A 22,064-nucleotide genomic window follows, 5' to 3' on the forward strand; every position below is an offset into this window, starting at 1 on the left:
CTGTGGTTAAGACATTACCGTAAGTCTGACTTGGAAGACTAAAATGTTTCTTTTTTAAGATTAAAAACTAAGGAGAAAAAAAAGATTTCAACATTATTTGAATTTAATTTTATTCTGGGACTTTTTATTCGAAGTTTTCGAAATAAGTATCTATCTAGGCCTTTTCTTCACTATGTGTTTTTCTGCAGGTCCTGGCTTTGATTTACAGAAAACTAGCAACATCCTGACAGACTCTACCTTCTCTCTCCACCAAATATTTTCCATCAATTGTTATGGCATGAAAAAAACCTATTAGGAAAATATCATATGGACTACATAAGATTCATTTCCTTCCAGGAATGAGATGCTCAGAGGGGGAAAAAATAGAAGAAAAGCAAATGCTTGCTTAAGTTGAAAACTGAATGATCAGAAGGTCAGCATTTCTCAGTTTTGTGAGTGGTTATGAACTTGAAGCATTATCTAGGCTAAGAATCACAAGCTGCTTCACTGGGAACAGGGGGACAAAGGCTGGAATTGGTGCTCAGCCAGTTTCAAACACGGGGTCCTTTTACCTCATTCAAAATAATCCAACACTGCACTGTCATTATTTAATCTAGCACACACTCCACGTAAGAAATGAACAACGTAACTGGTTGGAACGTTGATTTGGAATATCTGACTCCTTTTTCCTTTGACTTCTACACAAATTTTACCCCAATTACAACATATAGTTTATGGGGATATAAGTGTGTAGGTATCATACGCCGGGTTTTGTACTTGAGCTTAGTTTTACCCTTCTCTTGCAGGCACAATGGAGGAAAATGAACGGACCGTTAATAAACCCAGCCTGAACGAATGCGCTCCTGAAAGTGGCTCGGTCTTCTCTCTGTGTCCCACTCACTCAGAGGCAAACACGCTGTATTAAGGGAACAGCCAAACAGCTCATTTTCCAGGGGAACACAGAGAGAGCTCAGGCTGCAGCACTCCTGGGTCTGCTTTGTTGGGAAACATGGGAGAGGCAGGCGCTGCCTGTGGGTCCTGCATGCTCCGAGCTCAGTTCTGTGTGGAGGATGAGGCACGATGCTTCCTCTGCTTTCTCTCTCATTTCTCAGTGAAAAAGGGCCGTCTGCCAGTAAGCGAGCCTTCCTGCTTCATTATGGATAAGGGGGGCAAAAAAAAAAGTCAGGTTAGGTGTGCAAACTGATTTCATACTGACCACAGACCTGAGCCATAACAGAATTTGCTTTCTACTTTAGAGCTGTGGGAAAAAAAACCCAGTCCTTAAAATATGCCACCATACTGATGCCAACTGTCATTTGTTTTCACCTGCTTAAAGTATTTGAATTACTTAACAGATTTAGCATAGACTACTCACAGCAGCAGTGTTGTCAAACCTGATAGTCTATCACACTAATAATGATCACAGTTCATGTCTTGATATTTCTGTATCAATACTGATTGTGTTATACTCAGTGTGGGGCTAACAAAAATCAACACATTGGCCACAGACAATGCAATACAACCCAGAAAGAGAAAATACCAGGTGCTAAACAAATTAGATTAAGTACAGATTAAGTGCATTTGCTAAATATTTGTTATTTTCTTTATGAAAGTATGTTTTACGTGTTGTATATTACTTGTATAACGCATGTGCCACATTGCATGCTCTGAAACAAAAGGATATGGAGTTTATATTAGAATGTCCACTTGGCAATTGAAAAATAAATGAAAATGGTCCTTTCCGTAGCTGAATTTTTAAACAGCTGCAATTTAGCACAAACCCATTTATTCCCAAGAATCCAGAGAGGATGCAAAGGCCAGGGGCTCGCTACTCTCTAGCTGATTTGAGCAGAAGTGATTCTATTACGGGGTAGAAAAGCCTTAGCAAATTCAATTACTGCTGCAGTTATTTCATTTGCTTTGCAGATTATGGTTGAATTACCATTGGAAATGAGAACAAAAGCAGTGACGACGCCACTTATTTACCCAAACGTATTGAGGACCAATTCAGCTCATGGACATTCCCATTCAACTCCGAAAGTCAATGGATACACGACAATCACCAACACAAAGTGGGGAAGACTGGGAGGGCAAATAAACGCTCACGAAAGAGGCCTTGATTCAGTACTATATGCCCTGAAAAAGGCACTCAGGCATGACTATGATGAGTAACAATTTGGATGGCAACATAAAAGACCACTGAAATTCCACGTAAGGCTGTCAAAATCTAGAACATCCCTCAGGATTGTGCTATAGTTTGGAGGCATTAACATTGTGGAGGCGCGCTGGAATATCATAAGGGAGCACCATGTGATTTTGAGGAGTGGAGTAATAGAAATGGGATGAAATTCAACATTACTAAATGCATAAGCATGCACTTGGGGACTAATAAGTCATAAACTACAGCAACAGAAATGGGATGAAACTTCGTATTACTAATTGAAAGATCACACAGTTCAAAGCTATTTTTGCTATGAACTGGAGGATCTTGAGTTGACAACTGAGAAAAAGGCAGCCTGATATGTATATTAGGTGATTAAGGATGCCAGCAGGATGCACCACACAAAAGAAGTATGCCATACCATATACTGCCAGTCAAGATAGGAAATACCATTTTCATTATATATCACTACATTCTCATCTGGACAAGAGTGTAGAGTTCTGGTGACCCACATTTTGAAAAGTTAAGTGAAAATATGAACAAGCGCAGAGAAAAGACGCAAGGGTAAAGAAAAGAGAATGCATTGTGAGAGTGGAGACTAGAAGTGGGCTGGTTTAACTTTGCAAAGTCAAGGCTGACAGGATATGACCTCCTTCTGGAAACGCACCAGAACACTGGAGACACACAAAGCAGGAAAACTTCTGCCTGATCTTCAGTGCAATATAGTCTAAGAATACACTGGCATAAACTTCCCATTAACTAATGAGGACTGGAAATTAGAGAGGTTGCTAAGCATGGGAGAGCAGTGAGGTTTTGGAAGAGCTGGAGACGGGGAAAACACCTCACTAACGTAAACTGGAGCTTACAACGTGATACCTGGCAACGGGGCACTCAAAGATCCAGAAGATCCTTTTCATCCCATGCTCCTGCAGTGCAGTGCCTGCTCCCCTGCAGAAATGGCAACTGCAAGTCATATACTGCTGACATAACCTAGCACTGACATGAGTTCATACATTTGCAGCTCTGCATCAGCAACATACACCCCTACAGGGTTAGATCTCTTTAAATATCCCATAACATGCAGCAAGCTTTTCATTCAAGCTAAGCAAGGAGCTAAATCAAATCTCATTTGACCTGCACGTTTCTGAAGAGACGTCCCGTATATCAAGACTGAATTCAATTATGTTTGGAATTACCAATAGAAAAGTTAATCTCTTTGTGGAAGAAAACAAAAAAACCCTTTCATTTTCATAGAGCAATTTACACACACTGCACTCTCACTCTTTTGAGACAGAAATTAAATTGAAACATTTTGACTCCTACAGCACACTGAAGTATATTAAATCCTATTAGCAACAAGAGGGGAGGTTTTCCTCTTCTGCCAAAACTGCAATTCAGCAGGAAATGACAAGGAGTTCACATCCGCATGCTGGTGTCTGCACACCACCGTACAGACTTGGTGCAAACCACCTCTCAGTATTCATAATCCCCAAATAAATGTGATTTATGCTTGTGGCATACGACCGCAAAAGGGCAGGACAACCCACGGTTTGATTCAGGCCAGCAGGCGCTGTCATATTGCAAACAGCCTCTTCAACTACTGCAAATGCCAAGGTCAGCTAATCCAGTTCGTGACGATGTCTGGATGAGCTCCACCGTCTCCTCTTTGAATTTTTCAAAGGTAAATATTCCCATATGTAATACTGAGTTACAGTAGGTAAAGGTTTTTCTCTGCAGTTCAAAGCAATGTGCCAAGACTTGTTTCCCAGAAAAACAGCCTCAAAACAGAACTTATCACAAAGCCTGAACATTCTCCACTAATACCACCACTTTGAAGTGAGGACCTATGCACCCAAATTGAAATTACACATTTTCATACATAGGTGCTTGCAACTCAGTACTTAAATATAAAAGCACTAGTTGGTGTTTTCTAGAGGTACAAATGCTTTGTGTTTACCTTCTTAAAATCGGGCCATTTTTATGTCGGTTTACCAGATTGAAAACTTTCGGCCCCAGCTCCTGTAACCCCACATTACCAACAACTCCACCACTCTCTGTGCCCATGAAATTGAGAAGGGTTTCACACGGAAAAACGGGGAGGCCCTGAGTGAGTAACAACAGCCCATTCCTTGATATCAAAAGCTTCTCAATATGAGACTGAATGGGTTACCCCACTGAAATTCAGCCTGGTTCTGTGCCAGCAAAGGATCCTGAGCCAGGTTTTCAACTGTCTTGCAGGTAGCGCAGTACACACCGCCTTCAAATGAGAGAGGTACACACCTGCTGGTGGCCAAGCCTTGATATAGCCAGTGCAATGGACAACAGCATACTGTGCTTCGCCTTCTTTTACTGGGCCGAGGCCATTCCTAAATGAAAAGGAAACACAAAAACATCATGTTGATTGACATGCAGAATAGCTCTATGTTTTTAAACTATGACTACTGATGATTTACTGTAAGTTATGTTAGAAACAACCAACCGTCAACCTAGAGTTCTGTACAATGTCAGCCCCATCACAATGCTATTCAAGCTGTACCTGTTTTCTGTAATATTTCTCTGAGAAAGGTACTGAAGCTTATTTCAGAGATGGAGCTGGTTAAGACAAAGAAGTTGAGTGACTTGCGCAAGGTTTGCAAAAAGATCCAGTGATTCCACCACAGTTGAATTTAGGGGCGAGTTCTCTCCTGAGACCCAGTGCTATTTTACGCTGTGTGCTAATCCAGATGTTTGTCCAGGTAGTACTCCCTGAGTGAGTATTAGCCCAGTGCAAAATGAGAGTGCTTATGGCAACTAATTGTTGTGATAAATTAAGTAATAGTACCTGTATCTTTTTCTCATGGTGGTTATTCTGTTCAGCGGTAAATGATCCAGAGGAGCATTTCCACACCTAAAAGTAAATTCATATTTGAAATGGCTCAAAAATGAATATAAACACCCAAGATGAAAATGCATTTTAAGATCTTTATTAGTATATATAAGTAGACAATAATGGATATCTACTTCTGACAGAAAGTCCCAGATTCATGTTTTCTTAGAACTTGCTGCTTCCACAGGCTGAGCTTTTTGGGTGTGCTACAAATATTTACTTTATAAAGAAAAACATTTCTACAAATCTACAAAAAGATTCCCTCCCGCCCCCCCAAACCTAAAGACTATTTGAAATAGATATTCCAAGAGTGGCTAAAGAATAGATACACTTCAAAATACTATATAACAAGGGGAAAACTAGAGAAGAATATAAGCCAGGCATAAATAAGGCCCCCAAATATCTACACAAAACAATCTCAGTGTTCCAGTAGCTCCCCTGGACAGAGCATTTCGACTGCCATACACCAGCTACAGTGTTAGCAGATATTAATCTAATGTTTGCAAGAACGGACTATTTACACTGTCAAGTAACTTTGTTTAACACTTGTTCATGTATATTTTGTGATATTTCTAACTATGCTTAACTGTATAATTTTAACAATCCATTTGAAGCTAAGTAAACAGTTTGAAGGGTAAAACCAGTTCATTTTCAATGGAAAAAAGAACAATAACAATGAAAGAAGTAATCACAAGGAAAGTTCACATTATTTGAGGCTCATTCTTCCCACAAGGTTTTTTTTAATTATTATTTTTTTCTTTTTTTTTTTTTTTTTTTTTTTAATACCAGTCACTACCAAGGAGAAGGAATGAACAATTAAAATAAGATTTAGAATTACAAAAACAATGGGGCTACTGGCATGTATAAAATTACTCTCACGCACTGGAGTTTACAGAATCAGGGTGCTAGGAAATAACTGCAATCTGAAATGTTGTTTTAAAAGCTGGGGAATAACTGTAAACAGGACATTAGGCCTAGTTTTCTTTGCACAAAAAAGTCTTCCTCACATGACCACTACGTGCAGCTTGGAGGAAGAGAAAGCAATGTTCCAAGTGTGTCTCTGTCAGGCTGTATTTCTTTCCCCCCAGTTAAGGGGGGAAAAGGAGCTACAGCTTTGAGGTCTAATTTTGCAGGTATGATGTATATAAATCCCTTACAAAGGCACCCAAGAGCCATACATTCAGCTTCCTCACATGACTGGAAGAATCCCACCACATAACCGAAGTACAGGGAGTTTTAATGTGTCAAGTATTTTGCTTTGCGTGTTTCATTCCGTAACAAATTTTGCATCATCTGTTTTCAACACGTATATTGGATATAGGCTGCAGATGCAATTATGTACTTTCCCCCCCTAACCACACAGAGAGAAATTTATTGCAATAGCAACAGGCATTTTATCCCATTAGCACCACAACAGAAGTGCCCACAAGCCCCAGTCAGAAGCACTGGGCAGGCAGATCTCTTTAAAGAAGCCCAAGCAATGCAGGAGAAGTTGGAAAATTGCAAAATAAAACCCCTCTAACAATTACTCATTTATCTAGCATCAACCAGCTGACATTTGGTTAATTCATACCAGGCTTAGGTTAATTCCTCATAGCTGGCAAGTTTGCAATTGAATTTCTGTTTGTCTTCAAGATTCTTTTAATATTATTGGTTTGCTGAAAAAATACAGAGTTGGGCTTTCATTACACTTGCGAAAGCTTTGCTCCCAAAGTATTGATTCGAATAATTTGACTCTAAGAGACAATGGCTTACATTCCAGGGGTGAAGTTGTCATGAAGTTCTCTGGGGAAAGCATCCTACACCCCACACTGATAAAAATAACTGCAACACAGGAATGAGGTGCTGTTTTGTCATTAATCATAAAGGAAGACAGGTTTCAGTTTTACTCCAGTTCCAAAAGCAAGCATTCTGGAAATGCTTAATGGGAGTATGTCATTACAGCTTCGTTTTTTAAGCAAGGTCAAATTAGTGTAACAAAATGTCTGAAGTCTAAGCTGAGACGGGACTGGAACCATCACAGGAATACAAGGTAAATGTGTACCTCATCCGGCAAATGAAAGAGCGCCTTGATCCCATGCACATTCTCATTGAGGACTGCTGACCCTCTTTCTTTACTGTTCCAGTCTTCAAGTCGAGGATTCGTCCTAGAAAAGCCAGGGAGAGCAACTGATGTTCAGTACATAAATTTAATTCCATTTACTACAAAGTACGATGACAGTAAGTTCATAAGCTAAATGCCATTAGGGGAAAAAAACCTAAGAAAAAATCTTGATCCTGGTCTCACATAGGTTATGTGCTGGCTTAACTAATGATTTCAGCGAAGCTGACTCTGAGTCACAACAGTGATGGCTCTTTTCCTCGGTTGGCCCAAGACCAACTTCCAAGGCAGGGTCAAATGTCTGGAGGCAGAGGAGACAATGACAGCAAGCATAGCTTTTTGACTTGATCTGCTCGCTCCACTCTTTACCAGAACTGCGGATAAAGCAACATGCATCATTTCCCTGACAGCCGGTCTTCTTTTCCTGTGCTCTTGTGTCTATCCAGAACGCTCTCACCATAACACCACCTCACATATCCAGGGCTGCAGTGATGGTGAGGAATACATACGACTAAGCTTTTCTCCTTGGTGATGAGATACAGGACATGTCACAGCAGCACTTGTGGTGGGGCCCTTTCAGAGTTGATAAAAAACTGACGTGTCAGCTTATTTTTAAAGTTAATTTTCAGCCAGATAAGTGAGGTGATCTGACTCACCGCACGGCAACAAGAGTCTATGCAAGGTCCATGGCCGAACCCTGCTGATCACCATAAGCTGACTACAAACCTCAGAACCTCACTCCACAGACACAGCATTGAAAAGGGATGACAGCAACCAAGTCATCTCAAGAGAGGACAGGACGGAGGGAGCACTGAGCTGATGCTCCTACAGTAAGTTGGGGGAAGTCTTTATTGAAAAACAAAGGTAGCAAGGCGGTAACAGATTAATCTTTCCATTCTCCTGATACAAAATAGAAGGCAGTGACTACTGCAGATAGGTTCAGATCAGCGATGGCAGGGTACAGGGTATCACCTAGAATCCTATTGTTTATCACCAAAGAACTAATAGAATGGACTTTTGCATCTACAGCTCAATTGCTAACAGATGACTATAAAATCTTGCACATTAGTAACACAGACTAGAAATGAATCACTGGCCCAGATCCACAATGCTTCAGGGCTCGATACAGCCACAAAAGTGACAGTGGGCAAGAGAAATGCAGTGGAACAGCTGCTAGACAATTAAATGACAGCCACCAGTGCTGATGACACACGGCCACGAGCAAACCTACTTGTTTAAGGTGGGTATCTTTCAATAACTGAAACTATATAAGCCTAAGTCGTTACTGTGATATAACTAGCCAAGTTTACAGCGATATAAGATACCATATTCTGTCTGTACTAAATTGAAGAAATCACGCAGAACACATTCCAAGTCCCTCTCAACAGATTTACTTAAAAGTCTCTGTCCAAAAATTAAGTTCTGAAATAATCCTACTGCCAAACATTAATTTCAGAATTACTTTAACTGAAAATATTTACCTCCATCCATGAATGGGAATAAAATCACTACAAAACAGTTTAAAGATCAGGATTTTAGATAAGGAACTAGGCAGTAGCATTTTATTCTTAAGGTATACTAAAGGTAACTACTTCTGGAGGAAAGCCACCCTTGCCGACAGAAGGTCAGCCTGCGTCATTTGGTGTATCTCCAAGGTGTATCTCAGATGGTTAAGAAGTTAGCAAGCCTGGGAGCAATTCCTGAATATGCTTCAATTCAGAGCCCTGAGCTATATGTTAATATAGAGGTATGATTCAGGTGTGAGCTGGGAAAAATCATACCACCGTATTTCCCAGCTCAGTTACACTGACCCTACGATGTAGGATGGATCTGAGGTTCAAACACACTTCCCTTCCCTGCATCAGAGAGTCTGTCTCTCTGTCTCATTTTCTATACCCAAAGCCACAGTCTATTTCCCCATCCCCTCAACTAATCACACAATTCAGAGAAATAAAATATCATTAGGCAGGAGGCAAACTGACTCACAAACGAAGGCAATGCATGACGAAGCAAATAAAGATAGACTATATGTGCAGGACCCAACGGCTGTCCATATGAGTATACAAGCCAAATCAAACCATCGGAAGCATTTTTCTCTTTGGACACAATAACTTTGTCATACACATAAACAAAAGAAGAGTTTCTGTGCGCGTTTTTTTTCCATTCCAATACAAATTCTTGAAGTGACACTAATAATCAAAAAGCAGTGACAGTAAATGTAACTCAAACACCTAATAGAAACGTCTCAGTTTTTATCATCCAAGAGCATCTATAAAAATAAGTATACTTCACAATTACGTGGCCGCTAAGCCTAGAATTGCTGACACATGTTCCTTTGGCACGTCTAGAATCCCTCACAACAAAAGTCATAGTTTTTAAATATAGCTTTTTGTTTGGCAACTTCTTAGAAATATGTACCAGATAACAAATAGTAGTCTAAATTTTGCCCTGACTTACAAAATCACTGCAGGGGGTATGTGGGGGGTATGAGTCAGAGAAATGTTTGGTACATAGATATTACGACAAAGCACTCTCAGCAGCTTGTTTCAATAGTCTGTCGTGCATGTGTTAACCTTGTAGAGCACTGACAATATAGTGCAGATTCTGATAACAAACAAGCAGTTTGTGTCTTATATATTATTACAAGTTTATGATCAAATTATATTAAAAAGAGGAAGAATTATGGCTGAACAGACTAAGGACAAAGCTTTCAGTTTAGCTCAAACAAGCCTGTCAGTGCACGCCCTGGGATAAGAGGGATCTCCTAAGACACGGCATACCAGGGTTCATATTGCTGTCGGAGCCTTTCAGTTAATAATACTGGTGTCGCCAGGTGTCTAGAGCGTGTCTGGGAGAGTAAACTGGGAAACAACCCGCTGTGAGATTTGTGTGCAACCAATGTGGCCATGCAGCACAGGTGAATGCCAGCTTTGGAAAGAGGAACGGCGTAATACTCCCAAGTCCTTGCAGCCTGTGCCTGCTCGCAGTATTGCACACGCACCGCTAAGAGCTTTCTCTGTTTGGAGAACTCTCCTGTTTAATGATGGCAATCTGGATACAGTGTTACCCCTTTTCATTTTTGTGCTAAATGCTCAAAAAAAAAAATAATCTTCATTTCTCGACCTAGACTTACAGCATTTAGTGCAGAGAGATGGAAGGACAAGCTGGAGTTGTACCACAATATTTGTCGTGACTTCTTACTGCTATGACAATCTGCAACTGCGACAATATAATGTCACCTGGTCTCAAGACAAAAGTCAGAGCCGTTTCTCCCCAGGCTCCTCGCCACTCCACACCTGACTCTGAGAAGGGAATGGACCCACACTTCTCCGCTTCTGCCAGTATGGAATTGCAAAATCATCTTCTACCTGCTTTAATATCATCTACAGTTCGCTGCAGCTGCTCACGTGATGGACCTTGGCAGGTCCCACATTGCAGTCAAGCAAACTGGCATAAATCGCAACTCAGTGTCATACAGACAGCCCAGTTCAAGGAGGTGGCATGCTCTGATGGTAGCTCTGTCGCAGAACCATAAAATACTCGTATCTCCGTGTGCTTCTGCGTCTTTTACACTGGTGCTGCTGCCTTGGTGATAAATGCTCATTTAGGTTTCTCCACAAGAAACACGCACAAAGTACCTTTGATATAAAAGTTGGTGATATATATATTGTCATTAATAAGAAATATTCTAGGATGCTCTGACAACTTCAGCTAGTTCAGAATAGTGCACATGTGCATTTTTTTAAATTTCTTCTTCTAGTTTCTTCAGAAGAACAGTTTTAACAACCCAGTGCCACTACCAGCTGGATCCCTTATGAGCTTCCCCATAAATCGGTAATTGCATGTAGCTCATTTCCATGTTAAACTTTTCCCCGCTCCAGCTCCAGACACAACCCTCAGATACAGCAAGTACAGGGTGCGTGTCCCAATCACAGCACTACTGTGACTGACACTGCTGTCTTATTACCATTTACAGCAGCTGCACAACTCAGAGGAAATGAGTTTACTCTGCTGCAAAAGAGAAAGCAAATAAAAGAGTACAATGATTATTAAAACCAGCACATAAATCTTGCCGGTCGGTCTGGGTATAATTGATAACTTGTTGAAATCTGCCCACTACAGTCCCCATTCAGAAGGCAGTATTGCTTAAATCTGTAATAAACCAGTTGTCCTCTGAGCAGGAATCCACCATGCAACCCAGGAACCTGATGTCAGCTCTTGTTACAGGAAAGGGCTGTCAGAGGGGACCACAGAGGTGAGGACGATGTGCAAGAGATTAATTATTTGGGTAAAATTAGAGAAGCCATATAAAGCTCCTCCCACTAAAGAGATTAGTTAGTAACAGATTCAAGTACTGAGGATACACGCCAGAAACATTCCCTTTGTGTTATGCTGCAGCGTGTTTTCAAAGATGCTCTAAAAACATTCTCATAATGATCAAGGGGACAAATGTTCATTTTGGCACCGATATGCCCCTTGTGTGTGCAAATAGTGCACAGATCATGCCTCTTTTTGATCCCCAATTGCTACTGTGAATGTTCAGATACCTTTTCTGTGCTTTGAATGTGTTTGAGATGAACCTAAGCCAAGGATTGGCCTGGGCCTACTGAAGTTCATGGGGTTTCAAATCTGGGAGTTTGGCTCAAATCCATCTTTCCACAATAGCACCAGCCTGTTAGAAAATTTGCTCCTCCATGTTTAAGCACTGCATGCTAAGTTTATAGCCTGGTAATCAAACACAGTCTGTTCTTTGTTACTTTTTTCAGTTCTTTTCTTTTTTTTTTTGGTGGATTCAAAACTCCATAAGCTTCAACACCTAATTCTACCACAACTGCTTTCTCTGCTGGATTTCCAGTTCCTAAGAATCCTACAGCCTGTAATTAGAAAGAAGGGTTGTTACATGAGGGCATTCTTCTGCAAAAATTTCAGTGCAAGTTGAAATGGCTGTCTCTAAAAAACAATCATACGGTATTCACATCCAGTCTGCAGCATGGAAATACCCCTCTTTTGCAACAAAAGACTACTACATGTTTACAAATATCAGAAGAAATTTGGTTTGGCCTCATGCACACAAAAATACCGTTGGCAAAGTACATGATACAATTTTCCATTTCCCTCTAACTCATCAGTAGATGGACTGCTGTCTTGCACAGAATCTTGGACCTGATAAGGAAACAGTCTGAATTAATACATAGAGTCTCACCTTGCCCCCAATACCTTCAGCAACCCAACAAGCTTTGCACTGTAGATGATAGTGTCTTGTCTTACAAAGAACAAGTTAGCTATTTCATAATTATTCTCAGCCACCGGATTGTCTACATATTTCTTTCCAGGCAAAATAAAATAAAGGATAAACTAAGTTTGGTTTGGACAAGATAACAAAAGATGACTTTGTGCTCATCAAAAATACTCCACAGGCTACTCATGGAAGACAAACAGAACACAGGAATACTGCACCCAAAAATCCTTACAAAAACTAAAACCATCTTTATCTTACTATAAAAATGGAAAAAGCAAGACAGGGATGCAAGAAAACAAGAGGAAATAATTAAAAATAAAAACAAAGTGATGGTCAAGGTACTGATGCTTCTGGACACAGCTTCAAATGTAAGCTGACCCTCAAACTGAAGGGTCAGAGAACAAAGGAATTCTATGGTGATGCTCCCTATTAGTACATTAAGTCTTTAGAAATTAGCAGCAGAGATCAGCTTAAAGATGCGTGTTCTCAAATAAAACTACTAGCTGCCAGCCCATCACACAGAAGTGCAACGCTGCAAACAAACTGTTTATCAGTTATAGGGAGGCAGCACAGAAAAGTCTTTATCACATCTGAGTGTAGCATCAAAAAGCCAACTCTGTTACTGTACCTTGGGATATGAAAGATGTGCATGAAGACAGCATTGGTGGTTGGACACTGACTCCACAACAGTTTGTACAGATATAAGGTACAGGTCACTGCTTGGGATAAACAATTAAGTTCCAGAAAACAAAGTGAAACTCTTCTGTTTTTTAATTTTTCATTTATCAGTTTACACACATGCACCAACTACAGCTGAACATTCAGCTTTACACCAACTGAGGTATTCAGCTGGCAGAGTTCCTCTTGGAAAACAATGGATACATTATGAATACATAAATAAAATGTCTTCAATAAGAAGATTAAATAGCCTAAATTTGATCAATTTATATTAAATTACTCTTGATAAGCTTATGTCAGAGCAAAGCAATTATTCTGCATTAATTCAACGATTAAAAGAAAATAAAAACCTTTAAAAATTTATACCCTTACAATTGTAAGGGATACAATGTTATCTCATGTTTAATGCAGCTCAGCAAGTGCCTTAAGCTCTATTAATTTACTAAATATACATCCGCCCTGTGGATCCCAATATATAAAAATTACAGACGATCTAAGAACACATTAAGAATGAAAACTGAAATGCAGACAGTATTTGAAGGCTCTCCTTCCAGGAACTCACATTAACTTAAACCAGAAGCAGCTTGCAATATACAAATAAAACAATATACACATTAAAAAATAAACAAACATGGTCACACAGCTCTTCTCTCAGCATTCTAGGTTTTACTATTTACACAAGGGTAATGTTCATAAAAGCACAGACATACCTACCACATACATACACATTAGAGTACACAGTCCCTGTCCTGAAAGCCCAAGTCCCTGCCCTATAAATGACAAGATATCTACTGTAGGGTTGGTGGGACCGAGAGCAACTGCCCTAGCACAGAAATACGCCACTGGTCATCCAAGTATCCTCTAAAAACAGAGCATCCCTTCAGCATCACAACACTAGAGACAGGCACTACGTGGAGCAAACGCACCAAACAATCCTAATAAAACTGTACCCACAAAAAAATGCATCTCTCTGGCCCCTCATTGAGGGGAAAGCAAACACACGAGCAGTAAGAATAGCCTGGACACTCAAAACATAGGTGGACTTAAGACCATCCTAACTTCAAATTACAAACTAAGGGCAGAACCACATGACTGGCACCAGCTACACTGCGCACCCAAAACCAGCACTGATTTTACAGCATGCCTCTCGCTCACATCAGAGGTTACAGTGCAGCTCTCACAGGCAATGCCCGCTAACCTGTTGTTTATTTTAACACCACTACTTCATGTTCATTGAGTAGTTAATGGTCTTTTAAATCCACAACAAAAAAGACACCAATTCTTGACAACATTTAAAACACATCGAGAGGCCATGACGAATGCACAGTTCTAAAAAGTAAGAGCCTGATGAGGTTGTTTTTACAGAACAAATTTGCTAACTCGTGATGCTTAACTCATTCACCAAAAAACCCCTACTCATTCACAAACAACCCCAGCGTGCAGGCACTGGCACTCCTAACACGCTCGCCTTCCCCTGCATCAGACACGGCACCGCCACGTGGGACTGCTGCCAGGGCTCGCACTGATGCAGAGCAGATGGGCTCGTAACAGGCAACAGGCTTTTCTCTTCCATACTTTGGATTAATGCAAAATAAGTATCGTAGCTGCATTGTTAGCTGTGTGCATATAGTTTTAATTCACATGTGGAAAGGGTCTGTCCTCCAGACTGTCTCCCCTGTGGGCGCAGGAGCCCCTGGGTTCTGCCTGGAAGGTGTCTGGTAGCACAGGTCATCCCTCACTGGTATCACAACCTTTATGGACCATAACCACAACTTCAATCCCTGGCTTACAAGAAGCTCAGGACATGGCGGGGCAGGAATATGTTCTTGATCATGTGGAGACAGTTGATGCAATCTAAATTTTTCCTGATATTAAAATCATGATCCTGTCACACCTTTCAAGGAGCGGGTCAGTAGGACTTTGAGGGAGGTAGCACTGCCCGTGGGAACAAGGTCTCCCCGTGCACACTTCCCACCCTTGCTTCCCAGAGAGGATGGGACCTCCCCACAGGAGACTGCTCCCTTACCAGCAGGCTGTACAGTAAGCCAACATTTATACCTCTGTCCTCTGCCGTATAGGATTTTGTGTCCTGGCCCAGCTTCTCCAGAAGAACGAAGCCATGGGGACGCTGGTATACCAATATCCCTTGAGACTACAGTACAACTGTAAAATCAGTCGGCCTCACACAGCCTGGAATAAAATCAGGGACCACACAGGACTTCCCAGCTGTCATTATACTGCACACGTATCAACCAAGAAGCTTGCGGGATGGCAGGGATAAAATGTAGTCGCTCTTGCTCCAAAGCTGGCAGTGCCTTCCACCCAAATGTTATGAGACTGCTTTAGCTCTCAGAGGCTGGGGCTTCACTGCTCTCGCGTGCTTGTTTTATCGTGCAGCAGGAAGCAGCACTGTATCCCCACCCCACTGCACATACCACTGCATTACAAAGCACCGCCAATACGCTGATAAATATATCAGTATACAAAATAAGTAACTGGCTCCAAGCACGTACTTGTTGTTGGCAGACATTAAAGCAACTTTCAGAGGAGATCCACACCTTTACTCCTATTTTAAAGATGAGGACACTGAAGCCCAGAGGAACGATTTCTCTTGCCTGCGGTCAGCAAGCAGCGGAGGTGCAGCTAGGAACAGGGTCCAAGCTCATATAAGCAATAAGAGTTCTCAACACACTGTAGCTGTAGATAAAAATTCTCAGTAATATAATCCACAGTGATTCTCAGAAAGTCCATAAAAATCTCATGACGACTATATGCTTATCAAGGCATAATCAGCTTAAATAAGAAGGAAACACGATTATGCTTCCAAAAGAAGACTATAGCTGCGCGGCTGATTTATCTTTCTTTATATCCCGTGATAACCTATTGATGTATCAGTGTAGAACCTGAAACAAATTAGCCCAAATATGGAAAAGAAATTTCACTTGAATCGAATGCTCCACTTTCATGATGCTACTTAGAACCAGGACATGCTCTCTATTGCTCATTTTTCCCTCTGCACTCACGAAAAAATTCCTGAACTACCTATCCTGTAACGATGGGTAATGTTCCACTTATAAATATAAACCATCGAAGCTCACTCTCCTCACTAGCCTAGCTTCTCAGGGGGACTATCTGAACCTCTCTAAATATGTTAAGGTTTACATCATCTAATTGCAAAAGGCATTGTATAAGCATTAGAGTCAAGTTATGACATTCTTACAGTAGAATGAAGAGTCGATCCAATCAACAGCAAAGTTAAAAAAATAAAAAAACCCAAGTAATGCAATTGAAATGTAGCTATTTTTAAAGATCTGTCTGTCCCCTACTTACCAGCCGGAGACGCTGACCCACAAAGGGGGAATTAAAAAGCTTTCTCACCCCCTCTTGTTTTTCAGTAAGAAACCCCTCACATTACACAGCTGTTTGCTTAATACAACTTGTTCTTATAAAAGCTCATGAGGCCAAAAGGTCTCTGCTGTGCCTGCCTTCATGTTTGACTAACCCGTCTGCATCATGTAATTCTCCACAGTGTTGGGCAAATATGCATCTTTTTAATTAAATTAAAAAGGAAAATATGTGGGCTTTTGAGCCTTGCTATTGAGTTAATTTTAAGGGACTATGTGAAAGGACAGTGTTACAGGTCACATGCAAGTTTCTCTGCTGATGGACCTGAAAAAACTGGACAAAAAAAACCCAAGCAAGTGATTCAAAGCACATGCTGAAAGTGAAGTTATAACATAAAAAAAAACTAAAAACATTTTAAGGACTAAATGTATTTTGAACTCTCAACAACAGTTATCTTATGTATGGGAAATATTCAGCATGCTAAATAAAATAGCTTGTAGAAGGCCATACAGATGTGTAAGCTCTCCCTAGACATAAATACATAGCATCTATCTCCATTTCCAGTTTCCTATCTGCAAAGTGGGACAACAATCCTCTCTTTTTTTCATCCTCGCATCGTCCATTTAAACCTTAGCAGCAGAAGCTTTATCTCGCTATAGGTTTGTGTAAGTCCTGACACAGCCGCATTCTGATCTCCGTAGGTACTTTCAGGCTCAGTGACTAAACAAATAAATGTCACCAAGGTCATGGTTCCATGAGCTGGGAAGTTGTGGTATCACTTCTGTTACAACTATTAGATGTATTTGAAGGAAAGCCTGAGCTGGAGAAAATTATACTAAGGCCTGCCAACGATCCAAGATACAAAGAGCTCCTCAAAAGACAAGAGCAGACTTTCATACACCTAGAAAAAGGATGGAAGACCCCAGAAACAGTTACTCCGGCATACCATCAGCAGAGACTCCCCTGACAGGACAGCTATCCAAAATAACTCTGTAAAACGTAATTTATTCTTTTACCATTCACAGCTGCGTAATAAATCAATACATACAGGTTGTAAGTAGCTTTTAAATTATTTGTTTCACTTGAATACTCAGCAGGAAGCTTTACTAAAAAACACTTCTGCCAAAAAAGCTTCAGTTCCTGGCATTCTGTGTTACTTGTACTTCATTATCAAACTCAAATATCTGGGATAAATGCTTTATTAGTAAATACTAGTATCATCTGGTTCTGAAATTTGGCTGTGGTCTGACATGAGCCAGTGACACACCATGGAACAGTCCATTAGAGGAAATAAATAATGACTGCAAGATGACTTTGTGAGATATTTTGCTGGGGACAGAATTAAATTTAAACACAAGGGGCGGGGGGGTGGGGGGGAGAGGTGGGGGGGGAGAACAAAAGGCCCAAGGATGCTGTCTGGTTGTTTTTATAGGCTACTCCTTTAGTTCAATTAAAATAAGGTGTGGGGGGCAAATCATCATTATAGGTTTTAATTCTCTTTTTGAAGACTCAAAACACTTACAAATTACATGCAAAAGTCTCCATACTATGAAAATAGAAAGAAGAACGTCTGACGACGTAAGTTCAGATCTAAGGCCCTACGATACAATAGATCAAACCACAGAAAACTTGACAGTGGGCCACGTTTACCACTCTGGTTACGTGCTGCTGTATGGGAGGCATTTTCTTCCACGCAGCTCTGTGCAGGATACCAGTGAGGAGCAAGTGGGTACTGTGGTCCCAGCAAGCTGGTAGGAGGCCAGGGAAGGGACAAAGACCGTGGAAGTCCTGCCTCTGAAGTCCCAGTGTTATGAAATAGGAGAGCTTCAGCTAAGGAGAGAGAGATGACAGCAGCATGGGATAAGTCAGTTATTCCCCTTTTGAAGCAAGCGGACACTCGGGGTGGACTGCTGTCATTCCAAGGCACCACTCCTCCCTCTGCCTCCCTAGTCTGTTGCTACAACTCATCACGTAATAATAAAATATTTTAGTGCATTGTATTAACTTAACTGAGACAACACAACATTCAAATTAGGCTAAAGGAAAAGCTAGTTCTCCACAGGGCAGATGTTAAGGCTACTACCGCACCCTCCCAGCATCTGTGGAGTTCCCATCGAGGCTGTGAAGCATCTGAGATTTACAGAGGGTTGCAAGCAGGGCCAGTGCCAAAAGGTTCCAAGAGGCATGCTTGGACTACTTTATTGGCAATGTGTTAACCAAAGAAGTTGGTTAGGTATTTGTGAAACACTAGTATTTTTTAAAAAGGGGGGGGGGGGATCACCAACTCCATATATTTCATCATGTTTAACAAAACAGAGCAGGTTGAATAAATATTGACGATTAAAAAAACCCACCACCCTTGAAACCCAGCAACTGAAAATGATCCAGTCAAACATCTGTGATAACAGACCTAAGTACGTGGCAGCTTCCAAGTGAGAAACTCATGGTGAAGACTGAAGAGAAATAACAACTGCAAAACCCACTTGCATATGCGTGCCCAAACACCTGAAAATCCACCCTAAAAGCATTCCCTAATGCTAATCAGGTGTAATAAGTCTGTCTCAGAGTACTAGGCTAAAGCTGCTTCCTTATTTTGGTAAAAACACGTACTGACCTCTTTAAACCACCATTATAATTACCAAAGTCATTTAAAAAAAATGCAACTTATTATCACTAGTTTTCCTTCCCATACTATCCACCCAAACAGAGTGTCTCAGCAGCAGGGAGACCACTGGGTCACTGTGTTTGTGTAGGAGTTGCTTTATGAACTGTTTTATACATAGCTGGCTTCTCCCAATATCTGGGACTTTTTTTCCCCCAGAAACAGCCCTAGAGACCAAAGCAAAACAAAATTCTCTTGGAGTAAGTTAGAGAGATTAAATGTACCATACGTTTAAAAGATGATCATTTGAAAGTACCTATTTTTTTGAGAGCAGGCTGGGTTTTTGTTATTTCTGTGGTATTGTCTAGTGTGTCAAAGGGCAGGAATGGCTCTCTAACGCTGTAAAGTCCTCTTTCTCACATAAACAACACAAAAAGCCAAATTCCACCCTCCGTGTTACTCTTGTAAGATCATGGGACCACAGTCACTGTTCACAGCCACAGCTGAATGAAGGATTTGTTTCATTCACTTCAACTGAAAAAACAGGGCAATCCACTTGCAAAGGAAACATTAAGTCCCATATGTGTAATTTAATGCACAGAATATTTAAAACTTTCCTTGTCTGCCTTCTGGAGCCCAGCACATTCACAGATGGCCCTCACTCACCCACTAAGCTTTTTTGTCACATAGAGTTGGCAAACTGTGCTTGATCAAACCAAACGACGACAGAAGAGAAGCTGAAGACATGGAGGCTTTGAGCATCACTCCTAAGCACACGCTAGCGGGACAGCCAAGATACAGATGCCATACAGGCACAGCTTCCTTGTTTCCTGCTCCTAAGCATCTACTGCACTAATTCATTTGCTTGCAAACAGAATGGGGATGGGGGAAGCAGAACATTCATTTCCTCCATCCTACATGTACAAAACCCACCAGCTGAACAGACTGAAGCTGAAAAACCACAAATTCCTACGCTCGGCACTGCCCATGTTCAAAGGCCATCTCTGGCTGGCACTGTGACCTTCCTGCTATGAGAACAAACAGTCCACAAAAATGTGGGCAGATTTGTTCTTTGGAACAATGGCACGGCAACAGGCTGGTGTGTATGGAAAGTCTTACATCTGAAACATCCTCTTCACTCTCCGCAATGCCGGTGGGACCACATAACTTTGCTGAAAAACAGGTATCACATGGTGATTTGGTAGTTGTCAGCAACGAGCCAAATCTCTTCCAAGATTTCACACTTAAAATAGGAAAAGATACCTTGCCAAAACTGGCTTTTTCTACAGTAAAACCAGACTGAAATCTGAAACGCTCTGTTCGCATGAATCACTCATATATATTCTATACATGGCAGTATGTTTCAAGAATTCATGTCCTGAGAAAGAGGGGACAACCTCAGTGTTGAAGCTTCTATTTTCAAAAATCTCTCTGTTCCCTTCCATTGCAGGTGCAATAATCTTGGCACAGCCGTCTCCAGCCTCCACCCTTCTAAGGAATAAAGTGTGGGGGGGGTGGGTGGGTGGAAAATCCCATAAAATATTAAGAGTCAAGTTTCAGACAGTCCTGCAGAGACATAAAGGATTTCAGGACATCTCATATCACGTATATGGAAACTCTCTCTCCCCATCCTGCCTGCTTTGCTGCATGTTGTTTACTGGATGCCTGCTTGACTTCACCCTACAGGTAGTTACATTTCATGGACATTCAATGAAAACAGCTGATGATGAATCACTGTTTTATCCTGGCATAAAAAGCACAAGTAGCTATTAACTCTTTCTATAAACAAAAAATTCCCTACCTGCCCAGAGGCTAACGGTCTTACTAGGTCAGTCATCCTCTGCTAAGATGTTAAAATCTAAATACTGAGATCTGGTTTTAATTCTCTGTACTCTGACTTCCTAAGCTGCTGGGCTGGGCACGTTTCAGAGACAGACGGTTCTTTAGGGTTCACGTACTTAAAAGAATTCACAGAGGGAAGTAAAATATATAAAGAAATCAAGTGCTGTCAGTTGAAACAGCCCTTTACACGGAGTACCTTACCAATGCATAAACCTCTGATAAATGTGCTCTTCAGAATCACAGTCCCAAAGGAGCTTTACTACAGCTCCTTGTTTTGTTGACTGTCTCAGCAAGGACATGCTTCTCTGAACAAAATAGTTGTGTTTTTTCTTTTTTTTCCCAAGGAGAGGTAAGAGCTCTGAGTAGAAAAGCATCCATCTTTGGCAAATATCTTATTTTCTACAAAAGACACAGGGAAGACAGAGCATCTGACAATATATTTTTGGTATAAAATTTTTGGCACCAATACCTAAAATAGACTTTTGTACCTTTTTTTTTTAAAAAAAATAAATAGGCTGATCCAGTTTTCAACTGGATGAGGAGAAGCTCCCTGGTTTGCTACTATAGGGCAGAAGTCATCCCATTAATAAAATGTTTTGATAGTATATTACTTTTTCATTAGACATGAGTTTTACTGTTACTGATGATGACATTTAAGGCATAACGGAATTATATTTGTCAGGGCTGAGCTTCTGGTCATGCCTCAAGTTAGTCTTCGAATTTCTTTGGAGAATTTTGCACATGAAGCCAAACAGGAGTCGCATCCAGCTCTCGTCCGTATCAGTTGGAGTCTCTCCTAAATCATTCCTTGAAGTCAGAGTTCAAAACAGTGATCATGAATAAGAGCCACATTTGCATTCACTGGCTGGCTGTGTGTATGAGAAGAATTCCCTTTCTTCTAAGAAAGACCATGCAGAAATCAGAGTTGGAAAACTGACACGGGAGTCTAAGACAGCTCACAGCACAAAAAATCCTGCGCTGACTTTCAGGAAGAGTATCTGTCGTAGAAAGAAGTTACTCCTAATCTTCTCTTTCACATGGTTATTTACCGTTTGTTGAGCACTTCCCATCTGTTCAGTGCTGTGGAAAGCTTTACTTTGCTTCTCCACTGGTCTCTGGCACTGCCCTTTTTTGAGTTTAACACTATTTTTCTCAGTTTTACAGGCAATTTGACTCTAACTACAGCATCTGGATTTTGTGGCTGTCTACAAACTGTGCTTGGTAACAGAAAGCTTTGCAGTTGGACAGAAA

General features: G+C 40.9%; 1 protein-coding gene across 6 annotated transcripts in view; it reads right to left on the reverse strand.

The window, feature by feature from the left end:
• The window catches only part of ARNT2 (aryl hydrocarbon receptor nuclear translocator 2), a 109,186-nt gene that overhangs the window by 39,635 nt on the left and 47,487 nt on the right, over positions 1-22,064 (reverse strand). For all 6 annotated transcript variants that reach the window (XM_076347907.1, XM_076347910.1, XM_076347906.1 and 3 more), the window contains 3 exons: positions 7,051-7,153; positions 4,962-5,027; positions 4,421-4,506 (listed from right to left, as the gene is read on the reverse strand). In XM_076347907.1, coding sequence (XP_076204022.1) covers positions 4,421-4,506; positions 4,962-5,027; positions 7,051-7,153 — 255 coding nt within the window. The remainder of the gene's footprint in view (positions 1-4,420; positions 4,507-4,961; positions 5,028-7,050; positions 7,154-22,064) is intronic.

Source organism: Aptenodytes patagonicus, chromosome 10 (assembly GCF_965638725.1).
Source record: "Aptenodytes patagonicus chromosome 10, bAptPat1.pri.cur, whole genome shotgun sequence".
In the NCBI taxonomy this organism is placed as follows: Eukaryota; Metazoa; Chordata; class Aves; order Sphenisciformes; family Spheniscidae; genus Aptenodytes; species Aptenodytes patagonicus.